The sequence below is a fragment of the Brassica rapa genome, chromosome A04 (genome assembly GCF_000309985.2).
Source record: "Brassica rapa cultivar Chiifu-401-42 chromosome A04, CAAS_Brap_v3.01, whole genome shotgun sequence".
In the NCBI taxonomy this organism is placed as follows: domain Eukaryota; kingdom Viridiplantae; phylum Streptophyta; class Magnoliopsida; order Brassicales; family Brassicaceae; genus Brassica; species Brassica rapa.
Genome location: NC_024798.2, coordinates 9,887,934 through 9,910,718, shown reverse-complemented (window position 1 = coordinate 9,910,718; position 22,785 = coordinate 9,887,934). Strand labels below are relative to the sequence as shown.

Genomic DNA, 22,785 nt, shown 5'->3' with positions numbered 1-22,785 from the left:
AACAAAAACATAAAAGAAAAGTTTTTCCACTCTTCCATATTTAGTGTTCATGTCATGCTTTTTCAATTGAAAATTTTCCATTAATTGTTGTCCATCAAATTTATAATCTTCATATTAATTTATTGAAGACTAAAATAAAGCAAAAATATATAAAAAAAAGAATTAGAAAATAAAATGTCGGAATTGCAATGTATTGTTATTTAATATTTAGTTATAGTTCAAGTGTTCTACAAATTAAGGTTTTTTATTACTATAAAATTATGGTAATAGTTATTAACACAAATTTAACTTATGTAACAAATAGATTTTCATGTATTGTTATAAAATAGATACATATTTACATGTTTCTACTTTTAATCGGTTTTGTTCGGTTTATTCGGTTTAATCGGTTATACCAAACCATATCCAAATCCTACGGTTTTTATAAAATTATATCCATTCGGTTTATATGGTATATACCAAAACCAAACCATATTGTCTATTTCGGTTCGGTTCGGTTCGGTACGGTTCGGTTTTACCATATTGAACAGTCCTATTTCTCACAATCATCAACGGCTCAATATAGTAAAAAAAAAGGAAATTATTGAATCATGTAAGGTTGGTTACATTATCAAAAACATCACAAAATTGGTTTAAAACCAGGAAATATCAAATAATACAAAGACTGACTAACATTAGATTAAACCGGGAGTAAAATCAAATCAGATATATCTATTTATAAACGGAAATTGGTTTAATACCAGCATTTTAGTTTTTGAATACGATAGCATTCGGAAAAAAAATTGCGGCGGTAAAACACATATGAAAAAAGTTTTTTTTTGAGAAAGCACATGAAAAAATTATCAAAAACAAATCAAACAAAATCTAAAGCACATGACATTACCGTTAATTAATGAGAGGAGTGAATGGTAAAAAATCTGAAGTAAATCTTTCCTTTTATCACAATCTTCAACGGCTCAATTTAGTAAAAGAAAAGGGAAATTAAAAATCTGAAGTAAATCTTTCCTTTTTCACCGTAAGGAAAAATCTATAAATATCACCCATCCAATTCAATTCACACAGTTTCTCACGCAATTTCTTTCGTTGTTGTTGCTTCCTTCTTCGTGTGCGATATAAAACAAGAGAGTGTTTGGAGAATCAACAAGAAAAGCCACACCATGCGATCACCTCGTCCCTCCTCTTGTTCCAAGTGCTCTTCTTCTCCTTCTTCTACTCATTCACTCGCTGCAACGAGTTTGAAAAGCAGACTGTTGACGATATTCAAGAAAGCTCAGGAGCTTACAACTCTCTGTGATATCGAAGCCTGCGTCATTCATTACGGACCTGACGGCGAACTGAAGACATGGCCAGAGGACAGAGACAAAGTGAAAGACTTGGCTCTCCGCTACATCCAGTTAGACGAAGCCAAGAGACGCAAGAAAAGCGTCAATCTTTACGAGTTCCTCAACAAGATGAAGGAGAAGAAGACGATGATCAACAAGAAGGCGAAGAGGAATGTTGAAGAACTAAAGTATCCAATCTCTGATCATTACTCTCCCCACCAAATCAACCAACTCATTCACTCCTTGGAACTAAGTTACTCTACTTTGCAAGAAAGGCGTCGTTTTCTTGCGGCAAAAGCAAACTTGGAGGATCGTCAACATTCTTTAAACCCTAGCCACTTCACCCAAGAGTCTATGTTGAAAAATCAGGAGCTTTGTGTTAATGATAAGAACAGCAACAACTTTCAACATCTTTGCGTTTCTGATTACTCAGCGGTACAAGAATCTGCGTTACGTTATCACTCTATGCTTTATGATCAGAACATGATGTGTATGGGTAACATCAACAACGTTCAACATCCTTGGCTCTCAAACGCACACCCACCAGAGCTACAAGAACCTAATCAGTTGATGCAGCGTGAGCTTAATTATGGCTTTGATCAGAATATGTGTATGAGTGATACTACCAACAGCTTCAGCGTTGTAGATCCTTGTCTCCCAAACATGCTTCCAGATGATTTCTGCTTTGATTTTCAAGACCCTTATGGTGGTAACATGGTCGGTAACCCTAGTTTCTCTCAAGATTTTTTTCCGGACATGTCTTCAAGCTATGTTTATGGGAGCCGACTACTTCAGGAGTCTACTCTACCATCTCTCTCTAGCTCCAACATTACTAACGAAAACTCTGAGATTCCAAGCAATTTACCTGATGATCACAGAAAGTGAAGCTGTTTATGCATCTGCATGTTTTTATTTTGAATACGCATATATATATATATAAATGTAACTGGAAAACAGAAGTTTTGTTCGGTTTAGTACACTATTCATATATGTATGCATGGTCATATCTTTAATGAAAACTCGTAGAAATTCAATGCAAAACAATTTATTTTGAAACATTGTGATATGTATTTCTCTCGTTGATTGTCACAGCAGATCCTTTTTTTCTGAACAGAATTAAATTTCAAAACATTTGCTTCTAATTTATGTTACTTCTTTCTCACTACTCTATGACAACCAAAACTAAAACACCAAACAAAGACTACTCATGTTATGTAGTTGTTAAGACAATGACGGAGAACAATCAGGCTGTTGCCAGACAACGATGTAAAGAAAGACCAGTGCTTTCAAGTAAGTACATGTCTTTCGTCTTGCCACTACAAGAAAACACAAGTTTTACGAGGGCAGTTTTCCTCGCCAATTCGTCGTAAAAGCAGTGTTACGACGAATTAGCAAGGAAACCCGTTTCGTCGTTATATGTTTGTCGTAACGCATATATCCTCGCTAAATCGTCGTAAGTTAGCGAGGAAATAATTTCGTCGTAAAAGCGAAGGAGGATATTTCGTCGTAAAGACCACGTAAAGATTCCTCGTAAGGACGTCGCTAATTTTCCTCGTAAAGACCACGTAAAGATTCCTCGTAAGGACGTCGCTAACATTCCTCGTAATTACCACGAAAATCTTTCCTCGTAAGACACACGTAAATAAATACTCGTAAAATTGACGTAAATACCTTGAAAACTTTCCACGTAAAGAAAACGTAAAAACCTTGATAGATTTCCAAACGTTTCCTCGTAAAAACCACGTTAAGCTTCCACGTAAAGAAGCCGCAAAATTAGCTACGAATTTACTTCGTTTCATTATTTTATAGAAATATAAAAAATTATAATCATAAATATAATTTAAATTATTTAAATTATTAATGAAATTAAAATTCTAAAAAAATCAAAACCAAAATATTTTATTTATAAATAAGTTTTGAATTCATAATACAATAACCGAAATTAAAAAGAACTTGGGTGGTCGTTAATTAATCGCCTCGTAGAATTCATCACTCCTCGCCTGAACATCCGCCTCGGCATGTGAGTCGTCGGTCGGTGACTGGCCTGGGATAGGATTTTGTTGTCGCATGGTCCTCAACAAAGTCGCCCATTCCGGATTTGTGGCCGCTACAACGTCCAAGAAGCCCTCGAGTCCACCCATACGAGATCGCAGCTGAGTAGAATCTCTACGCAGCTCAGTAGACTCTCTACGCAGCTCTTCGGACTCCCTACGCAGCTGAGCGACTTCATCATCCCGTCGCTGAACATAAGACGATGTCGCTATCGGAACATCGTTGACGGAACCAATCCCCAACGTCCGTCCCTTTTTTTTAGGGACAACCTTAAAAACAAAAAATAAATTTTGTTAGTAAAAATTTAAAGTTAAATTAAATGAATATTTAAAAAAATTAAAAATTTAGAAAATTTACCTCCTCGTAAAGCTTATCCACTTCAGGTGTGGATAAGGTGACGGGTAATCCATCGGTGGACTGTTGGGTCAGCTGGGTCTGGCGTTCTTCAACCCGAGCAGCCAAATCGTTGTAGATTTGTTCGGACTTGCCATCTATAAATCGGCCCGCCTTGTTCTTGTGGGTCCTCTCGTAAAGTTGCATAAGAGACGGGAATTCTCCCGTCTCTTTGGCCTAAAAAAACATTTAAGAAAGTTGTTAATTAGAATATATATATAAAAATATACTAAAAATTTAATATAATTAAATTTTTAATTACCATTTCCAAACGGACACCAGCGTGAGGTTTTTGGCCCGTAGTGTGAAGCATCGGCCCGTTCCCGTGCTCATCGACTGTGTTACGGGAGTTAGAGCAAGACTGGGCGATTCTAATGGAATCAGGAAGACGCCAATATCGGATGAGGCCATCCCAGACATCCGTGGTGAGCTCAGCGGGTTTGCCACGCTCATACCCCTTCACGATCCAGTCACCCTTCCAGTTGGAGACCGTGTCCAACAAGCGAACTTTCGCCTTCGCTTCAAACTTCTTCCTCACCCTCTCAGTGATCCCGAAGGCCCAATTATATTTTTGCTGTTGGAAAAAATAATTTCTAATTAGTTTTTCAGAAAAAAATATATATATAAATAATTAAAAAATTTAAAGATATATATTTAATTAATAGAACTTACAGCGTAAATTTTGAACCACGTCTTTCTGACGTAGTGGGGCGTCATTTTCCAGTTCGGATGTGCCATGGAGAAGTAACCTTTTATCGTGTCGGTTACGTCCGATGCAAGACATCCGTCAATCCCCCACCTGAAAAATACAAATTTAAAATATAAATTATTTTTTAAAGTTATAAAATAATTTAAAAAGAATAAAAAAATAATGAAACATACCATAAAGTTCCGTCCGGTCGGTCGGGGTCGATGACTGGTAAACCTTCTCTGCCTGGCAGACGGAGAATGTCCTCTACGGTGTACTGCGAGTAAGGAGCACTCGGAGGCACCATCAAATCGGGATGAATCTCGGCCGCGGGCATCGGAGGTGCCGGCATCGTAGGAGGCACAGGAGGAGGAGGCATCTGGGGAGCACTAGAAGAAGGAGATCCAATGACTCTCTGAGTGTACTGAGTCTCGGGGACAGTCTCCTGACCCGAAGAACCGGGAGCTGAAGAAGACGACGGGTCTAAACGACTACCCGGCTCTCCGAACATCTCTCTGTAATGGGCAGTAAGTCTACCTTTTCGAACCTGAGAAAAAAATTTAATTTTTTAAATTTTCGTAAACATATACTTCCCAAAATTATCCACCTAATCAACACTAAATAACATAAGATCCGTAAACCTATCTAAATTCCCTATACTAACCACCTAATCTATCCTAAACTAATCAAACTAGAGAGGAATTAGGGAGACTTACCATTGCTACGAATTAGGGAGGAAGTGGAGAGGAAGTGGAGAGGAAAGACGGAGCGAGCTCGCTCGGGATATATATAAGATTACTTGTCCTCGTAATTTCCTCGTAAACTTACGAGGAATTACAGAGGCCCGCGTTTTCAGTTACGACGAAATAGCGACGAAATACAAAGGCCCGCGTTTTTGTTAACGACGTTTTTACGACGAAAAGGGTTACGTGGAATTAACGAGTTAACCAGTTACGAGGAATTAGCGAGCCTTTATTTTCTATAAATACCCACAACTTTCCTTCTCAAACCACACACACAAACTCACAAAACACACCCTATCTCAAATCACACTCCTCACCAAAATACTTTTCAAATTAGAAATATTTGAAAAAAAAAAGAAGAAAAGAAGATATTAGAATTTATGTGGGTGAGACTTAAGTCTCGCCACATATAATTCCAGTATCTTTCTTTTTTTCTTTTTTTCTAGTTTTTATACTATGAGGAAGTAGCAAGTCCCGCTTTTCACCAATTTAGAAAATTTGGAAAAAAAAAGAAGAGAAGAAGATATTTGGAACTCATGTGGTCGAGACTTACGTAAGTCTCGCCAAATGTGATTCAAGCATCTTTCTTCTCTTCTTTTTTTTAGTATTTTTAATATTTTCGTCGTAATATCGTCGTTATTTTACGACTCTTTTACGACGATTTTGGCTTACGTGGAATTAGAGTGCCTCGCTTTTTTAATTTCGTCGTAAAGTCCTCGTGGCCTTACGAGGTGTTTACGACGATTCTGTCCTACGTGGAATAAACGAGTGCCACCTTCGTCATTTACTTTACGTGGCATTTACGTCAATTTACTTTACGAGGTCTTTACGACGATTCTGTCCTACGTGGAATAAACGAGGATTACGTCGTACATTCGACGTCAGGTTACGAGGAATTAACGAGCAGTACGTTTAAATCCCTAAAATCCGAAACCCCAAACCCCAAAACCCCATATTCCTTATCTTCTACTTCATATATTCCAAACCCCATCTTTATTTTCATTCCAAACCACAATTCCCACATTTACTTATTTATAAAACAAACTCCCACAATTTCTTATTCATAAAACAAACTCCCACATTACCTTATTCATAAAACAAACTCTCACATTACCTTATTCATAAAACAAACTACACAAAATCAAATACATCAATCGGATACATCGACATTCTCGTCATCACTAGAAATATCATCATTTTCATTAAACTCGTCTTCTACAGCTTCGTCTGTGGCATCATCGGTAAGATCTTCGTATTCGTGATTATGCGGATCAATGAGAAGGATGTCATCAACTTCTTGTTCAGGTTCCTCGACTTCATTTATCTGTTCTTCTTGCAATGGTGGTTCTTCTCCACTGATGATTCGTCCTCGAGGTGTAACTTTGATCACTGCTAACCAATTTATACCCGAATCTCTCATCCGAGGGTATGGAAGGAAGCTAACTTGGTCTGCTTGTGAAGCTAAGATGAAAGGCTCGAATTTGTTGTACCGACGTCCACCGTTGACATCAACTACACCAAATTTGTTAGACCGAACACCTCTGTTGACGACGGGGTCGAACCATTCACATTTGAAGATGACGCATTTCAGCTTCAGTATCCCTGGAAATTCGACTTCAATAATCTCCGTCAAGATCCCGTAGAAATCTGTTTCCCTTTCACACATATTCCATAGTTACTGGTCGCCCGCTGTCTACCATACTCATATGTGTGAAAAGTGTAGCCTCGTGTGAAATACATCTGTGATGTGGTGACCTTTACAAGTGGAGATTGAATTACTTCGTGTAACCACTTAGGATAATCTGCATCGTCGTCATAATCAACCTGCAAAAATAAAGAGAACATTAAAATACAAATCATGTATGAAAAAATAGTTTGAGTTATAATACCTGATTCCGCAACCACTTAATGAAGTGCTGATCTTTCCTTTTGTCTACGTCACTTGTGGATATACCAGGAAATGTTTCTTCGACTTGAGAAACAAATAGGCTGTAAAATTAATCACATTTCATAGGAATGAATCTCTTGCAATTATATAATTAATTATATGTGTTTTGAAGTGTCCATATATGTTACCTTTCAAAATAACGCATCAATGGATCCTCGCAATTGAGTAGAATATAGGTGTGTGCACTATGAGCGTCTTGTTCACTCGACCACCAAACCTCTTTAGACTTCCCACCGAGTCGTCCAATCTGGCTAAAGATGTCTGGAACACCAGCAACTGCATATGTTGGCGCAACTCCACCATCATCATATCTTCTTGGAGCTCTTCTACGGGTACGTACTTTTGACGCAAAGTAGTACGATGTGAAGTGAGAAACTTCTTCCGTCAAACTTCCAGCAATTATAGAACCTTCAACTTTGGCGAGGTTCTTTGCTTTTCCCTTCAAATATTTCATGGCTCGCTCATACTGATACATCCATCCGTAATGTACAGGTCCACGAAGCAATGCTTCATATGGGAGGTGGACAGCTAGATGCTCCATGACGTCAAAAAATCCAGGAGGAAATATCTTCTCCAAGTTGCACAATAAGATGGGAATGTTCTCCTGAAGCTGTTCTACAACTTCTTCTTTAAGAGTGCGTGTGCTCAGATCCCTGAAAAATGCTCCAATGCCTTTTATATTCCAAAAACAATTAAACACATTGTTAGTCGTATATTATTTTGAAAACTAGACCGTTATAAAATTATTGTGATATAAAACACTACGAACCTGCAAGTGCTTCATGTACGTTTGTTGGAAGTAGCTCCGCAAATGCAAAGGGCAGTAGTCGTTGCATAAAGACATGACAATCATGACTCTTCATCCCAGAGAACTTTTGACCCTTTTCAACACATCTAGAGAGATTTGAAACATACCCATCGGGGAACTTCACTTCTGATGCCACCCAGTTGAACAACACCGACTTTTTTTCTGAAGACAGTCTGAATATCGGAACAGGAACTTGTCCATTGCTTTTAATATGTAACTCGCTTCTTGAGCAAATATCCGGCAAGTCTAACCTCGATTTTATGTTGTCTTTTGTCTTCCCTGGGACATTCAATATTGTATTCATGATGTTCTCAAAGAAATTCTTCTCTATATGCATCACATCGAGGTTGTGTCGCAGAAGAAGATCCTTCCAATATGGCAACTCCCAAAATATACTCTTCTTGTGCCAGTTGTGATGAACACCGTAAGAATCAGGCATATTACGAGGGACATGCCAATTACCACCCCAACGAACTGTTTCGTTAGCTCCGTAGTAGTCGATTTGTGCTTCAATTTGTTCTCCAGTTAGATATGGTGGAGAAGTGTCTCTCACAACCCTTTTGTGCCTAAACAAATTCTTGTTTCTTCGGTAAGGATGGCCAATGGGAAGAAATCGACGATGACAATCAAACCAACTTGTCTTCCTACCATTCTTCAGTTGAAACGCATCTGTCGTTCCATTACAATATGGACAAGCTAATCTTCCATGTGTAGTCCATCCAGACAACATCCCATATGCAGGAAAGTCACTTATGGTCCACAAAAGCATAGCTCGCATCGTAAAATTCGTCTTCGTTGAACAGTCATACGTCCTCACCCCTGTTGACCACAAATCCTTCAACTCTTTTATCAGTGGTTGTAGGAAAACATCCAGGGACCTTTTTGGATGGTTCGGACCAGGTATCAATATCGTCAAGAATAGCAACTCCCGTTGCATGCACATCTCCGGTGGCAGGTTGTATGGCGTAAGAAAGACTGGCCACAATGAATATTGTCTCCCTGACATTCCGAACGGACTAAATCCATCTGTGCATAATCCGAGATACACATTCCGGCTATTGCTAGCAAAATCCGGATGTACTTTGTTGAAATGTTTCCAGGCTCTTGCATCTGATGGATGAGTCATCTCACCATCCGTCTGAGTATGCTCGGCATGCCATCTCATCTTTGCAGCAGTCTGCTCTGATTGATACAATCTTTTCAATCTGTCTGTAATTGGTAGGTACCACATCCTTTGGTACGGTACCCTATTACGTCCCCGTCCTTGCGGTTTGAATCGTGGCTTCTTGCAGAATCGACATACTTCTAGCTTCTCATCATCTCCCCAATAGATCATGCAGTTGTCGATGCAGACATCTATCATCTCCGAAGGCAACCCAAGACTATAAACTAATTTCTGAATCTCATAATAAGAATCAGCAGACACATTGTCTTCCGGCAAATACTCTTTAAACAAGTCCGCCCATTCGTTCATGCAACTTTCAGGTAGATTGTGATCAGTTTTAATATTCATCATTCTAGCAGCCAACGACAATTTAGAGAGACCTTCTCTACAACCACTGTAAAGTGGTTGATTCGCCGCGTTTAACATTCCGTAAAACTTTTTTGCATCTATATTAGGTTCTTCATCTTCATCATGAGCTACGAATGCATCAGCTACCATATCATGAACCCTATCATAATCTACCATCTCCTCCTGATGGTAACTATGTTCATTATGCAAATGATGATTAACCGGTTCTTCCTGAAAATTGCTATTACTACTACTAGCTTCATTCTGATCATAATTATAACCTTCCCCATGTTGAAACCAGATATAGTAATTTGGCGTGAAACCTCTATTTATTAAATGCTTCCAAACATTTTCACGGTTTGCCAATTTCGAATTGTTGCATTTCCGACAAGGACAGAACATCTTACCACTTTCTTGGGCGAGCGGTGTTGAATCTGCTTGGTGCATAAATGTCTCCAGCCCCGCAAGGTATTCTTTCGTCACTCTCCCGTTAGCATCTCTATGCATATACATCCAATTCCGCAACTCGTAAATAGTCCCAGAGCCAGCCATTTTTTTTTCTTTCACGTTTTTTGTTGTTGGTGTGTTTAAAATGATGTTCCAACATCCATATTTATAGAAAATTTCGAATCTGGTAGTTGTAATTTTACTATGAAATTACGACGAAAATTAATTGTATGGCCAAAAAAAAAACGTGAGCCACCTACCAAGTTGGTGGATTCAAAATTTCCTCGTTAAGTACACGTAAAATTATTCGTCGTAAAGCACTCGCGAAATTTACGTGGCTTTTACGAGGAAAAACTATTTCCTCGTAAAAGCCACGTCAGTTTACATCGTCTTTACGACGAATTTTTTTTGTCGTTACCTTACGACGAAATAACGATGCTTTTCTTTCTCAACGTAATTTCCTCGCAAAATCAACGTTTTTTTACGAGGAATATTTTTCCTCGTTAAACTTCCTCGGTAAAGATACGTTTTCTTGTAGTGTGCCTTGTCCTGCAAACTCAGAGTCATAGTCCAACTTCACTCTCACTCTTAACTTCTTCAAAACAGTATATGTTTTTGTAACTTGTTGTTTTATCTAATACGAGTAGTGTCTCTTTTTTTTAGTAAACAAACTTAGTATCTAATACGCGGGTCTCATCCTAGTTATTTAATTATTTTGTTTGTCGATTTAAAAGGAGCCCAACATTAGTATGATCTTTTAAGAGTAGTTTCTCTTGCATCTATGTTTGACCAATATGCAAATCCGGTTTATATATATATATTAATCAAATCAAATATAATGTGATTGTCAATCACGTTTGAAAAGAAAAATCCTTTGTTTTTCATTTCACATCGTCATCCTTCGAAGTACCATTTATCCCACTAAGTTAAATAATGATTTACAGAAAAGGTTATGTTTAAATAATGACTCTGGATCGCTGACAAGGTTCACGCCTCCGATTAACCACTCGGTCATTGTGAAGTCTTTCGGCGTGTTATCTCCGAGAACCAAAGAACAAAACTCGGTTGAACTTGGTTCATCTTTTTATGGCAAGTGGATGGTGCGGACTTGGTTGAGCCTTGGGACTGCGGTGGTGGTTGTTGTGTCTGCTTTATCTGTTGTAACCAGATCGAATTTATGTTTAGATTTTTCTTTTCTTTTCTGCTTCTTGCTAACCTTGTGTTTTTATCAAAAACAAAAAGTTGATAATAATATCTTAGTATTTTTACCAAAAAAAAAAAAGAACAAAACTCTTTTTTGCCGGCCGCTAATCTTCTCCTCCTAACGATTTCATCGCTGCATGAAAGGTAGATCCATGATGAAGGAAGCGTCTCTCCGCATCATGAGCTTTCACCAAGAAGCAATCGTCATAGATATAAAAAACAGAAACAAAAATTGAACCCTAGAAGCTGACTCTCCCCGCATCAGCTCCACCATAAGTTTCGCCGCTACTCAACAACTGCTCCTAATCACAAAGTTTTGTGTTCCAACAAATATAAATTTAACGTTTCTAATTTTGAAATATGTTAAGGGTAGAAGATGACTGACAGTTTAAAAATTGGGTCGTATTTGTTCTTCTTCTGGTTGTATAAATAAGATTGTGAATGATCGTTCGGTCAAAATGTTAACAAGTGATTTACCTGTTGACTTATTTACGTTTTGTTGACCAATGACCGTTCATTGGATCCGATCATCCTTTGAAGTACCATATTGAAACTTGAAAGTCAAGTCTGTGTAGTATTTGTTAACAACACAGCCGAGTAAAACGATGTGTTTAAGCACCGAATCCTCAAGCAAAACAGCCTTTTTATAACTTGAGCCGAACTGTAAGTTTTAGATTCCGGTCACTCGCGGCACTGATTGGTGGCATATTCTCCTGCACATATCCTGACCGTCCAATAAGAAGAAAAGGAAAATCTCAAACCGAAAAAAAAAATGGAAATCCCAAACAGAAAAATGAAATTAATCGTAACCTGACCGTTGAAATTCATTCGATCACATCTTGACCGTCCATTTTTAATAGGAAAAAAGGAAATCTGAAAGAGAAAAAAAAAAGGAAATTAATCATATTATGACGGTTGAAATATTCTCTATATAATCAATCATCATAAAGCTTAGAGCTAATCTCACTCGGCAACAACTCAAAGTTTCCTTTTTTTACTCTCTCTCTCGCTCTCTGTCTCTCGATTTCTATTCTCAGAAGTTTAGGTTTACTTCCAGTTCTGTCTTCTGTGCTTCTTCATCTTCTGTCTTAACCCAGAAATCAAGTCTAGGGTTTTACTACCACCACCGATAACTAAGAAGGATGATTAGCAAACTCTCAACGTCTTCGTTCTACATCCAGTTATATCAGATCATCGAGGATCGCTCGTCGGATCAGATCATCTCGTGGAACAAAAGCAACAACAACAGTTTCATCGTTTGGGACTTGAAAAAGCTTCGCAGCGACATTCTTTCCAAATACTCCTCTGTATTGGGCAGAAACTTGACAGAGTTTATCGCAAAGCTTCGCTCTCATGGCTTTAGAAGTGTCGTCAAGGGCCCTGGGGAGTTGGAGTTCTCGCATGATGATTTCGCGAGAAGCCCTCTGATGAAGAAGATGATGGTCAAAGCCTTGTCGGAGAGGATTGAAAAGTTTGATGCTCAGATCAAAGCCATGAAGTGTAGACTCAAAGCCAAGAAAGCTACCCTCAACGTTGAGAATCTCTTTCAAAACCTACGTATCTGACCAACCAAGAAAACACAGAGTTCGTCGAAAGTAGAGAATCTCTTGCATAGTTTAAGGATCTGTTCAAAGATCCATCTCTTCTTGTAATGATTCTTTTTTCAGAAACGTTATATGTTTTGTAGTATCTTGTTCTATGTAATAAGAAATTAAGAATAGTATCTCTTGTGTCTATGATTCCATCAATTTGCAAATTCGAGTTATTCATATATTAATCAAATCAACATGTGGTTTTGTTTTGTTTTGAAAGATATGTTTCTTTACTTCTGCTGTAAGTTGATCAATCACGTTTCTATAATATTTTTTAAAAAAAAATCTTCAATTGCATAAAACTACTACACCATCTTTGTCTCCTAAGAGAATTTGAACGCCTCATGTGGTCTATCGTGTCTTGATTAAATCATCTCCACATGTTAATCTGAGCTTTAGTTTTGGAGCCATGCATGTGGAAGTTTTGCAAACATGTTTGCCTTAGATTCTCAAGTCTCTTAGTTCAAGTCTAAATGGTTTTTCTCTTTTCTTGGAGAAGTTACTTTTTTGACAGAAGAAGAAGAAGAAAAGGCAAAACAGAGAAAGCGAGTAAAAGAAGTGAAAGAATGATGCTGAGCTGGCTCTAAGTTGATGAGGTGGAAGTGCAGTTGAAACTTGAAAGTTCTTTGGAGTATTTGACATTTGTTAACACAATCGATTAAACGCTGCGTTTAAGCACCGAACCGGTGCGTTTATAATTTGAGATAAACCGGTGCGTTTAGAGTATGGGCACGTGCGGCATTGATTGGAAGATTTATATTTTGGGCCATGTCTTCAGTTCTCTGTACGTGATTCTCAAGCTCAATCGATGTCATACAAAAAAATCTATCTAAAACAAATCAAACAAAATCTAAAGTAAATCTTTCCTTTTTCTCACAAACCTCAACGGCTACATAATTTCTGAGGTAAATCTTTCCTTTTTTTCACCGCACATCAAAGAAAAGTCTATAAATATATCAAACTCCAATTCACAAAGTTTCTCACTCAATTTCATTTGTTTTCTTCTTTCTCCTTCGTGTGCGATAGAAAAGAAAACAACAACTTCTTTCGAGAAATCAACAAGAAAAGCTCACCATGCGATCACCTCGTCCTTCCTCTTGTTCCAAGTGCTCTTCTGCTTCTTCTTCTTCTTCTAGTTATTCACGCGCTGCAACGAGTTTGAACAGCAGACTCTTGACGGTATTCAAGAAAGCACAAGAGCTTACTACTCTCTGTGATATCGAAGCCTGCGTCATTCATTACGGACCTGACGGCGAACTCAAGACATGGCCTGAGGACAGAGACAAAGTGAAAGACTTGGCTCTCCGCTACATTCAATTAGACAAAGCCAAGAGACGCAAGAAAAGCGTCAATCTTCACGAGTTCCTCAACAAGATGGAGGATAAGAAGACGATGCTTCATAAGTTCAAGAAGAGGGCGAAGAAGAATGTTGAAGAACTAAAGTATCCAATCTCTGTTCACTACTCTCCCGACCAAATCAACCAACTGATTCAGTCCTTGGAACTAAGTTACTCTAAGTTGCAAGAAAGACATCGTTTTCTTGCGGCAAAGAAACAGAACGAATCTTTGAACCCTAACCAGTTCAAACAGTTACCACAAGAGTCTGTCTTGAAAAATCATGAGGTTTGTGTTAATGATCAGAACAACAACTTTCAACATCTTTGCGTTTCAGCGGTTCAAGAATCTGGGGGGTCAGATTATCAGTTGATGATGCCTTATAGTGGTGGCTATGATCAGAGCATGTGTACGGTTAACAACTTTCAAGATCCTTGCGTCTCAAACATACAAGATTACTCAGTGTTCCCACCAGAGTTACAAGAATCTGTGAGTAACTACGCGTTTAATCAGTTGATGCAGCATGAGCTTTTTGGCTTTGATCAGAATATGTGTATGGGTGATACTACCAACAGCTTCAACGTTGTAGATCCTTGTCTCTCAGATGACTTCTGCTTTGAGTTTCAGGACCCTTATGGTGCTAATATGGTCGGTAACCCTAGCTTCTCTCAAGATTTTTATCCTGATATGTCTTCAAGCTCTGTTGATGAGAACAGACTACTTCAGGCATCTACTCTACCATCTCTCTAGCTCCGACCTTCCTAACGAAAACTATGAGATTCCCTAGCAATTTACCTGATAAAATTGGCTGATCATGGAAAGAAAGTGAAGCTGTTTATGCATCTGCATGTTTTTATTTTGAATATGCATATATTAATAAAATGTATAAGACAGAAGTTTTTGTTCTGTTTAGGTACACTATTATTCATATATTTTTAACAAAATCTCACTGAATTTCAATGGACTATTTTATTTAGAAACATTGGTGATATGTATAATAATTTTTTTTTTTGGTGATATGTATATTTCTAGTTGACTGCCACAGCAAACCCTTCTTTTGTCTCAATAGAATTAATTTCAAAACATCTGCTTCTGTTTTACGTTAATTCACTCTCACTTTGTATAACAACCAAAACAAAACACCAAACTTTGATATTTATAACAAAGACTACTCATGTTCCGTAGTCGTCGCTTGATCAGGGTGTTCCCAAAGGAGCTAAGGAAGTTTTGTTTTCAAAAGAACAATGGAAATTAAAGCGCGTCATAAAAGACAAATGCTTGCAAGGAGAATACACACTCCACTCTCTCACTACTTGTTCTACAAAGTCAGATCATAGTTTAAATACACTCTCACTCTCGCGTCTGCATACTACTTATCCTGTAAACTCAAGAGTCTTAATACAAACACGATTTGACAGATTGTAAACAGGTCCGTTTCTTCCATTCAATTGTGACATCCGCAGATTGGTAAACTACCTAATCTTATATAGCTTTGATCTCCTCTATTCTGTGTGCAAGTGATTGGTTTGGTTTGGATCCCACATAAATCTAACGATTCCTCAAAATTCAAATCACAAAAACAGAACAGTTCTCGTCTATGAAATCTATTCGAGAAACAAGAAAGATCTGGAGACTGATCCTAAGAAGAACAAGAAGCTCATTTTGTCCAGACAGATTCTGACATTGACGAACAGATTAACTTGCTTGGGCTTTAAAGGACGTGGACCAAGAACTCTCCTATTTCTATTTTTTAATCAGTCAAATCATTTCAGTAACACATATCTCTCATGAAAGCTTACTGAAGACTTTTGGCATATAGTCAGATCCTTTTATATCATTTGTAATCATTTGCAAAAACAAGATCATACTAAAGTATTTATCTGACAAGGAAAATAGTTGTACAGAAGAACGAAGAAGAAGAAGATGATGAGGGTATCAATGTACAGGCTGCATTTGGTGATACGTTTCTCTCTGAATCAGTTCTCACATGTGAGCTGTTGTTTCTTTGATTTCATCTGACGTAATAGTCTGCACCAAACAATTGAAGAGAAAAGCATCACATCTCAATACTTATAAGTTGCTTCAAACCATTAATAGTATGCTTGTAATGGAAACATAATCTCAAGCTTTCAACTAGGGAAGTTTATTGATTTGAGGGAGGGTTGGTTACCTGATCTTTCCCAGCGAAATCATTGTCAGGAGTTAAGAAAAGCATACAATGGCACTCCTTCCTGATCCACAAATTATAAAAACTTTAGTACACGAGTATTATCAGAACATATAGTTATTTTAACAGTTTATGAGAGAGCTAAGAGTTTTTTTTTTGGTTTGACAATTATTGCCAATTATGGGGTAAATCAAATTCAAACCTCTACTTGCCCAGCAATCTGGCATTTGTAACCTCTATGGAAACTATAACGTGCGTATGCTTCTGAACACTATCCAATTACTAACCACAAACAAGTAGGAGACAGTCCAGCTTATAACATATAACCGGTGTTACCAAATGGACCATCTATGATCATTATATAAACACACACAGAATGCTTGTGCAGGAGGCAAATGGAGCTACTTCTTACCTCTCTCTCATAGGAACACAAGGACAGTTCCAAAAGCCCTGTCCAACCTCAGCAGCTTTATCATCATAATGTCTACACCAAAAAAATAACAAATATCAGACTTTGTTGACTTGATACACAAAATTACAAATGCTCTTAAAAAGTAAAGATCACCTGCAAGGACAAAGCGGTGCACCATACGAATCTTTATGCTCAGCCAAACCCTGTTCCCAGAAATAGCCACTTCATTAGTTAAGAGCTAGATGTCTAAATGTTCACATGCATCGACCAATCTATTCTACAACTAGAAGGAAGACTTAGCCCACTTGGTCAGTTAAACACTAGAACTCAAGAAGTTGTTCACAATTAAAAGAAGAAAACTCAGCAACTTAAGCACTAGATTTCAAGATCAGCACATGAACTAACTCAGTTGCTTCTCCAAGTAGTTCATAATCAACGCATAAAAGATAGAAACTTTAGACGAAAACAACCACCTATTCAAGATTTCAAATCCAAGACGCAATCATATAATCTTTGAACAAAGAAGAGTTACATATTATTCACTACTCAGAACAATTCCACAAGAAAGTTGGAAACTTTTTAAGGTTAAATTAACAAACCTTGATGACGACAGAGGTAACACCTTTGTCAACACAGAAGTAAGTCCCTGAGCGACGAGCGTACTGCTCCGAGAACTTCCTCATAATCTCCACTGATTTCTCCGATGGTTCCGCTGCAAAATTAAACCCCACAAACAACAACAGCAACAAGATGATGATGAATCCAAGAAGACTGAATCAAACTGGGGATTGAAGAGAGTATTTTACATTTGGCTTGGATTACAAATCGCGAAGTTCTGGGAGAGACAAGTGGCGCAGAAACGAAGCCGAAGCTACACGAAACAGCTTGGGGATTCATTGAGAAAGTTTGAGTCTTTCAAGATCAAAAGCGTAAGTTTTTTCTTCTTCTTGAAATCTGATTCTTTTATCTCTTTAGATCGAGTTAAGATTTTTTTTATGTGGGTGCTTTCAGATATTTTTTGCCACTCGTTACCAGAGACCAATGGTCGCCACACACTTGACTTACCTCCTTTGCCCACAAAAACTCTGACTGGGTTAGAGACTCTTAATCATTGATTATAATCAAACCGGAAAGAACCAGGGCTTCGGTTAACACCCGGATATTTGATTTCTTAGGTTCGTTTCGGTTGGCTTTTTTAGCCTTTTCTATGGAGCTAGCTTCTGGAGGGCTCTGGATTACCAACGACACATTTTTCCTCTGTTTTTTTTTTTATTTCTAACACACGGAACCACAGGATATTTGTAACAAAAAAATACGTATGAAATACCTAAAAGAATAATGAATGTTGTACTTAAAAAAATGAAACTAGTCTAGATTTTTAGATCAAGGTGACAAGATCTATGCCCAAAAGAAGTTACAAGGTCTGAAAGAACACTCAGTATAGAATTTGAATTACACATGAGCTAGATATATATGAGTACGAAGAAGCTAGTGAGAGTGAAGTGCGTGTTTGGACTATGACTCCGAGTCCACAGGACAAGTAGAAATGACAGTGAATTCTCCTTTGGACTAAAGACTACAAAATAAAAAGACATGTACTTTACTTGCAAGCATTGGTCTTTACACCGTTGTTACTTCCATATTGGTGTTTTGAAAAACAACTTCCTCAGCTCCTTTAACATGATCATGAGTAGTCTTTGTTATACATTTGTAAATGTGTGGTTTGTTTTGGTTGTTAGATAGAGTTTGAGAGAATCAACGTAAAACACAAGCAAATTAATTGAAATAAATTCGTGTCCAGACAAAAATTTCAAATTTCATTCGAACATGGACAAACTTACAGCACAAGTAAGAGACAGCTCTCTACTTGATCAAACCACAAACTTAGAACAAGAGGTTACGAAACTTATACTGCTGTTTCTGGATATTAAAAGAAAAACAGAAATTCAGTTACAATTAAGAAAAGAAGAAAACTTTTGATCAGATCCGTGCGTAAACTTTGCAAGAGATTCTTCTCTACACGTAGATTATGGAAAGAGATGCTCAACTTTGAGAGAAGAAGAAGCTTTCTTGGCTTTAAACCTACACTTGATGGCTTTGATTTGAGCATCAAACCTGTCGGAGAAAGCCTTGATAATCTTCGTCTTCTTCGTCACAAGGCCTCTGGTAAAATCATCATGTTCAAACTCCAATTCCCCAAAACCCTTGAGGACACTTCGAAAGCCATGTGAGCGAAGTTTTGCGATAAACTCCGATAAGTTTCTGCCCAGCACTCCGGAAGATTTAAAAAGAATGTCTCTGCGAAGCTTTTTCAAGTCCCAAACGACGAAAATGTTAGGGCTGCTTTTGCTCCACGAGATGATCTGATCCGACGAAGGGTCATCAACAATCTTATATAACTGGATGTAGAACGAAGATATCATCCTTCTAATTAGTTATCGGTGGTGGTAGTAAAACCCTAAACCTCTTCTGAGATAGAGACAGAGAGATCAAACGCAAAACGAGTGAAAGGAGAGAGAGTAAAAAAGGAAACTTTGTGATTAGCTCTTTGGGAGGGGAAGCTGTAATTATATAGTGTGATTAATTTCAACGATCATATCATTTTAAATTTCCTTTTTTCTGTTTAAGCAATTGGACGGTCAAGATGTGATCTGATGAGTTTCAACGGTCATCTGATTAAATTTCCTTTTTTCTGTTTGGTATTTTCCATTTTTTCCTTCGCAAATGGACGGTTGAGATGTGATCTAACAAATTTCAACGGTTAATGAATTACAAAGTCGGTTTTACATATATTTTGCAATGGGCTACCTATAGCCTCCAGAATTTTTTTTTTGTCTCTGTCCCAAAAATAAAAACGACAACGTTTCATAGCCGCCAATCTTTGCACTTCATCAAAACACAGTATGATAGACATAAGTAAAAACGGCTTATTCATGCCTGAACCAAGAGTTGCTGAGAAAATAAGTACATGAATTTTTAAAATGTACCAAAACATACCTCAACTAAACATAAATTTGAAATTCATGCCCAAATTTTATAAGTCACCCTTAATCTCAATTTTGACATAAACTTTGTTAATTAGTTTTTAACGACGGTGACTAGGATTAGGTTAGAGTGGACCAAACAAAAACAAGATTAAGATGAGTTAGAATTGATAATATTTGAGCCAAAAACCTAAAAAATTAAGCAATTAACAAACGTCGTCGTTTTTTACGTATCTCCTTTTTTTGCTTTCTTCTTCCCCAACAAAGTAAAGTCGCAAGAGAAATTGTTCATATATATGAACAATTTCTCTTGCGACTTTACTTTGTTGGGGAAGAAGAAAGCAAGAAAAGGAGATACGCAAAGACTTAGACGATGTATGGTAATGGCCCATGTGTTTAGGTTTTTGGTCTAAATATTATCAATTATAGCCCATTTTAATCTTGTTTTCGTTTGGTCAATTTATTAATTAAGGTCACTCATTCTAGTCATCGCCAAGAGAAAGTTTTTCGGATGACATAGCCAAGAGAAAGTCAAAACAAAAATGAAGAGCACAAAAGCACTAATAAATAGAGAACATTCCTTGACAAACTCGAAACTCAAGTAGAAACTTATAACAAATCACATGGCACAAAAATAATCACATGCCAAAGAAAAACTATAAGAATCAAAGAGACAAGACATTTAACAAATCAAACTATGCACACTTGTAAATTTTATTCATAGCAACATATTTTTATATTGTACATTTGAATTTGGTTTGTGATAATTTTTGAATAGTTTTATATTCACCATGTCCACAGGAAAGTAATGGAAAGGCTATTAACAAGAGTCATTTACAGAAGAGCTGGATACAATTTTATTCCGTTTCAATATACAAGTTTCATGATGCTTCTTCTTTACCTATAGCTCATTTCCAGCTGAGATTTTCATAAAAAGGAAGCGACTTTGGTGTCCTGAAAGACATATAAAAGCTATGAGCTCCAAACACTAAGGCAAAACCACATTTGTATATCTCGTAGTTTGGTTTCCCAGAGATTACCGATGTTTTCTAAAAAGGGTTCACGGATTGGTACTTACTCCTTGTAACGAAGGTATTCATCTACAGTGATGGATTTAGCTCCACCATACCAGTTTATCAGAAATATATTCATTATCTCCAGTTTGAAGACACTAAACTCATGTCCCTCAGGCCAATCTACAACAAAAAGAAACACCAATGAATACAACTTTGATGAATCTGAAGCTAGACAAGATTAGAGGAACATATGTTCATTTTTACCCATCATCTCTGGATGCTTAGTGAATAGAGCTTTTTTGGCTACTTTCTCTTCCTCAGATCCTTCATCCAGTTGCAACAACTGAGACATTATGAGATAAAGAAGCATGAGTAAATCCAAAACAAGTTTGTAGTTTGATAAGCAAAAAAAAAACGAAGTTTATACCTTTCCGGTGAGGGTTAGTTTAGAGCAAGTAGGGTCCATAGGATCTCTTTTGCAAGTTCCAACGGGAGATTCACTGATTGCGAATGAAGCCCTCGAGTCTTTTAATGCGTTTCTTGTGGTTGGATCAAGCATTGTCAAGTAAAAGTATGGTATTCCCTTGCCTTTGCCCGGCAGGCCATCACTATATGACACAACATTCCTGCCAAAAACAATTTTGAAAGAGATCAAGATCCTAATAATTTATATTATATAATCTGCACACCCTAATGAGAAGACATATATCACATGTTTAGGTGTTCAATGGATTAAGATTGAAAATCAAGTCGGATGTCACATGTTTAGAGGTCCAAAACCACAACGAATATGATTCCTATTAACAGACCAAGAAAAAATAACACAGATTACCCGAAAGGTGCTCCGTCATGCTCAATGGACAATGTGCTGCAACAAGAATAAAATCACCAAAATGAATTAGTAACAAGGTTGGCAATATTTATATCAATACATATTTTTGCAACGATTATAATAACACACAGCTCTTCCAACAATCTTCTCCATTCATACATACAAAGCTAACAATAAGTAACTAGTAAGATTTCTTGACGAAGCCAATCCATTGCAAAACAATGTTCCTGGATACACTTATCAATGATTAGAGATTCAAACGGATCTCCTACTTGACTTTGTGTAAAAACCCAAATCAATATCGATTTCAAAAGGGATCAAAGCTTGATGAAAACTATTCAACAGAAGAGAAGATCTCAATTTTGCAAGGATCAATCTTGATGAAACAAAACTCACCAACTTTAATAACATTCTGCTAAAAAAGGCAACGAACTTTCCGTAATAATATGCCCCAAAAAGCTTCTGGTTGATAATTGAGAGAGACCCAGATCAATCAACTAAAAGCCCAATACTTAAAAGAAGCTCAAGAATCATGTTATGGAGAGAAGAGTTTGCTCAGAGTTAGATACCTGAGAACACCCCAAATGTTCTGAGAGACAAGCCAACGAGCGCTTGCGGCAATATCGTGCCTATCAGGCTTGGCGATTCTCAAAATCCGAGAAGAAGAAGCATGTTCAAGAACGGTCAAGAAGAGAAAGAAGAAGATGATGAGTTGACGAAGTCGAACTTGAAGTTCCATGCTTTCTTTTTTTATTGAGTTTGGGGATGGATGATGACAGAAACGAATCGAGAAAAGAAATAGGAAGAGGAGAAATATCAACTTCACGACCAGACCAGACCCATCCCCAACATGGGTTTCGCTTTTTATAATTGAGTCTTATCTTTGGATTTCTTATCTTCTTTAGTTCTTTGGAGTATCTCATTTGGACAAGATTTCTTTCTTACTTTTGTCCTTATGTAAAACAGAAAGGGAAAAAAAGCAGTTTCCTTATCTAGAAAGCAAATGTTTGAACTTCAATTCCCATACGACATTTGATTTATGTTTTTTTTTTTAAATAAGAATGGTTTAGAATTGCCTGAAACTGAATAATCAATCAACGGGATACGTTATTACTTTTGGTGAGCTTATGAAGGTTTTACATCTTTTGGACAAAATGCAAAGCAAAGGTCTTTGGCGCTTGGAGTATCTTTTTCTCGCCAACAAACGCTCTTATATCGATCTATTAACTTGTTGCAGCACCAACAGTCTTGATGCAATGAGTAGATTGTGCATTCTGTGTGGATACAAGAGGGGTGTTCGATCTTGCTCACTGTCCCTGCGTCTCTACCT

At 37.4% G+C, this 22,785-nt stretch overlaps 6 protein-coding genes and 1 long non-coding RNA gene across 8 annotated transcripts; 4 read left to right on the top strand and 3 right to left on the bottom strand.

Moving 5' to 3' along the window:
- The first annotated feature begins 326 nt into the window (after positions 1-326).
- Positions 327-3,143, top strand: LOC103863952 (agamous-like MADS-box protein AGL75). The gene has a single exon (XM_009141718.3). It carries the CDS (start codon positions 1,158-1,160, stop codon positions 2,205-2,207), a length of 1,050 nt encoding a protein of 349 aa, XP_009139966.1. The 5' UTR covers positions 327-1,157; the 3' UTR covers positions 2,208-3,143.
- Positions 3,144-10,297: 7,154 nt separating this feature from the next.
- On the top strand, positions 10,298-15,063 carry LOC103863951 (agamous-like MADS-box protein AGL75). Its single transcript, XM_033290607.1, has one exon. The coding sequence runs from the start codon at positions 13,784-13,786 to the stop codon at positions 14,792-14,794; it is 1,011 nt and encodes a 336-aa protein (XP_033146498.1). The 5' UTR covers positions 10,298-13,783; the 3' UTR covers positions 14,795-15,063.
- Positions 12,260-12,682, top strand: LOC103864176 (heat stress transcription factor A-4a-like). The gene has a single exon (XM_009141937.1). The coding sequence runs from the start codon at positions 12,260-12,262 to the stop codon at positions 12,680-12,682; it is 423 nt and encodes a 140-aa protein (XP_009140185.1).
- Positions 15,064-15,832: 769 nt separating the features above from the next.
- Positions 15,833-17,689, bottom strand: LOC103863950 (ferredoxin-thioredoxin reductase catalytic chain, chloroplastic). The gene is made up of 6 exons (XM_009141715.3): positions 17,430-17,689; positions 17,223-17,335; positions 16,777-16,826; positions 16,624-16,695; positions 16,215-16,275; positions 15,833-16,072 (listed from the first exon to the last, which is right to left on the bottom strand). The coding sequence occupies exons 1-6, from the start codon at positions 17,518-17,520 to the stop codon at positions 16,028-16,030; spliced, it is 432 nt and encodes a 143-aa protein (XP_009139963.1). The 5' UTR covers positions 17,521-17,689; the 3' UTR covers positions 15,833-16,027.
- Positions 17,690-18,650: 961 nt separating this feature from the next.
- Positions 18,651-19,046, bottom strand: LOC103864175 (heat stress transcription factor A-4a). Its single transcript, XM_009141936.1, has one exon. It carries the CDS (start codon positions 19,044-19,046, stop codon positions 18,651-18,653), a length of 396 nt encoding a protein of 131 aa, XP_009140184.1.
- Positions 19,047-20,303: 1,257 nt separating this feature from the next.
- On the bottom strand, positions 20,304-22,359 carry LOC103863949 (protein CREG1). Of its 2 annotated transcripts, none has more exons than XM_033290605.1 (6): positions 22,025-22,359; positions 21,456-21,491; positions 21,051-21,249; positions 20,888-20,966; positions 20,685-20,803; positions 20,304-20,558 (listed from the first exon to the last, which is right to left on the bottom strand). In XM_033290605.1, the coding sequence occupies exons 1-6, from the start codon at positions 22,192-22,194 to the stop codon at positions 20,535-20,537; spliced, it is 627 nt and encodes a 208-aa protein (XP_033146496.1). In that variant the 5' UTR covers positions 22,195-22,359; the 3' UTR covers positions 20,304-20,534. The 2 variants fall into 2 exon arrangements, with proteins under 2 accessions (XP_033146496.1, XP_009139961.1); XM_009141713.3 differs by having other exon boundaries at positions 20,304-20,561; positions 20,686-20,803; positions 22,025-22,356.
- Positions 21,134-21,435, top strand: LOC117133727. Its single transcript, XR_004457713.1, has 2 exons — positions 21,134-21,343; positions 21,393-21,435. It is a non-coding gene; the product is annotated as an uncharacterized LOC117133727 (long non-coding RNA).
- Positions 22,360-22,785: the final 426 nt, after the last annotated feature.

Excerpts from the sequence above, each read along its gene's own strand:
- LOC103863950 (XM_009141715.3), bottom strand. The coding sequence starts at position 17,520 with ATGAATCCCCAAGCTGTTTCGTGTAGCTTCGGCTTCGTTTCTGCGCCA. Across the intron at positions 16,827-17,222 it reads TTACCTCTGTCGTCATCAAG|GGTTTGGCTGAGCATAAAGA; the intron begins GTTTGTTAATTT and ends TTCTGGGAACAG. Across the intron at positions 16,276-16,623 it reads TGTGTTCCTATGAGAGAGAG|GAAGGAGTGCCATTGTATGC; the intron begins GTAAGAAGTAGC and ends TTTGTGGATCAG.
- LOC103864175 (XM_009141936.1), bottom strand. The coding sequence starts at position 19,046 with ATGATATCTTCGTTCTACATCCAGTTATATAAGATTGTTGATGACCCT.
- LOC103863951 (XM_033290607.1), top strand. The coding sequence starts at position 13,784 with ATGCGATCACCTCGTCCTTCCTCTTGTTCCAAGTGCTCTTCTGCTTCT.
- LOC103863952 (XM_009141718.3), top strand. The coding sequence starts at position 1,158 with ATGCGATCACCTCGTCCCTCCTCTTGTTCCAAGTGCTCTTCTTCTCCT.
- LOC103863949 (XM_009141713.3), bottom strand. The coding sequence starts at position 22,194 with ATGGAACTTCAAGTTCGACTTCGTCAACTCATCATCTTCTTCTTTCTC. Across the intron at positions 20,967-21,050 it reads AACTAACCCTCACCGGAAAG|TTGTTGCAACTGGATGAAGG; the intron begins GTATAAACTTCG and ends ATAATGTCTCAG. Across the intron at positions 20,562-20,685 it reads GAATACCTTCGTTACAAGGA|GACACCAAAGTCGCTTCCTT; the intron begins GTAAGTACCAAT and ends TATGTCTTTCAG.
- LOC103864176 (XM_009141937.1), top strand. The coding sequence starts at position 12,260 with ATGATTAGCAAACTCTCAACGTCTTCGTTCTACATCCAGTTATATCAG.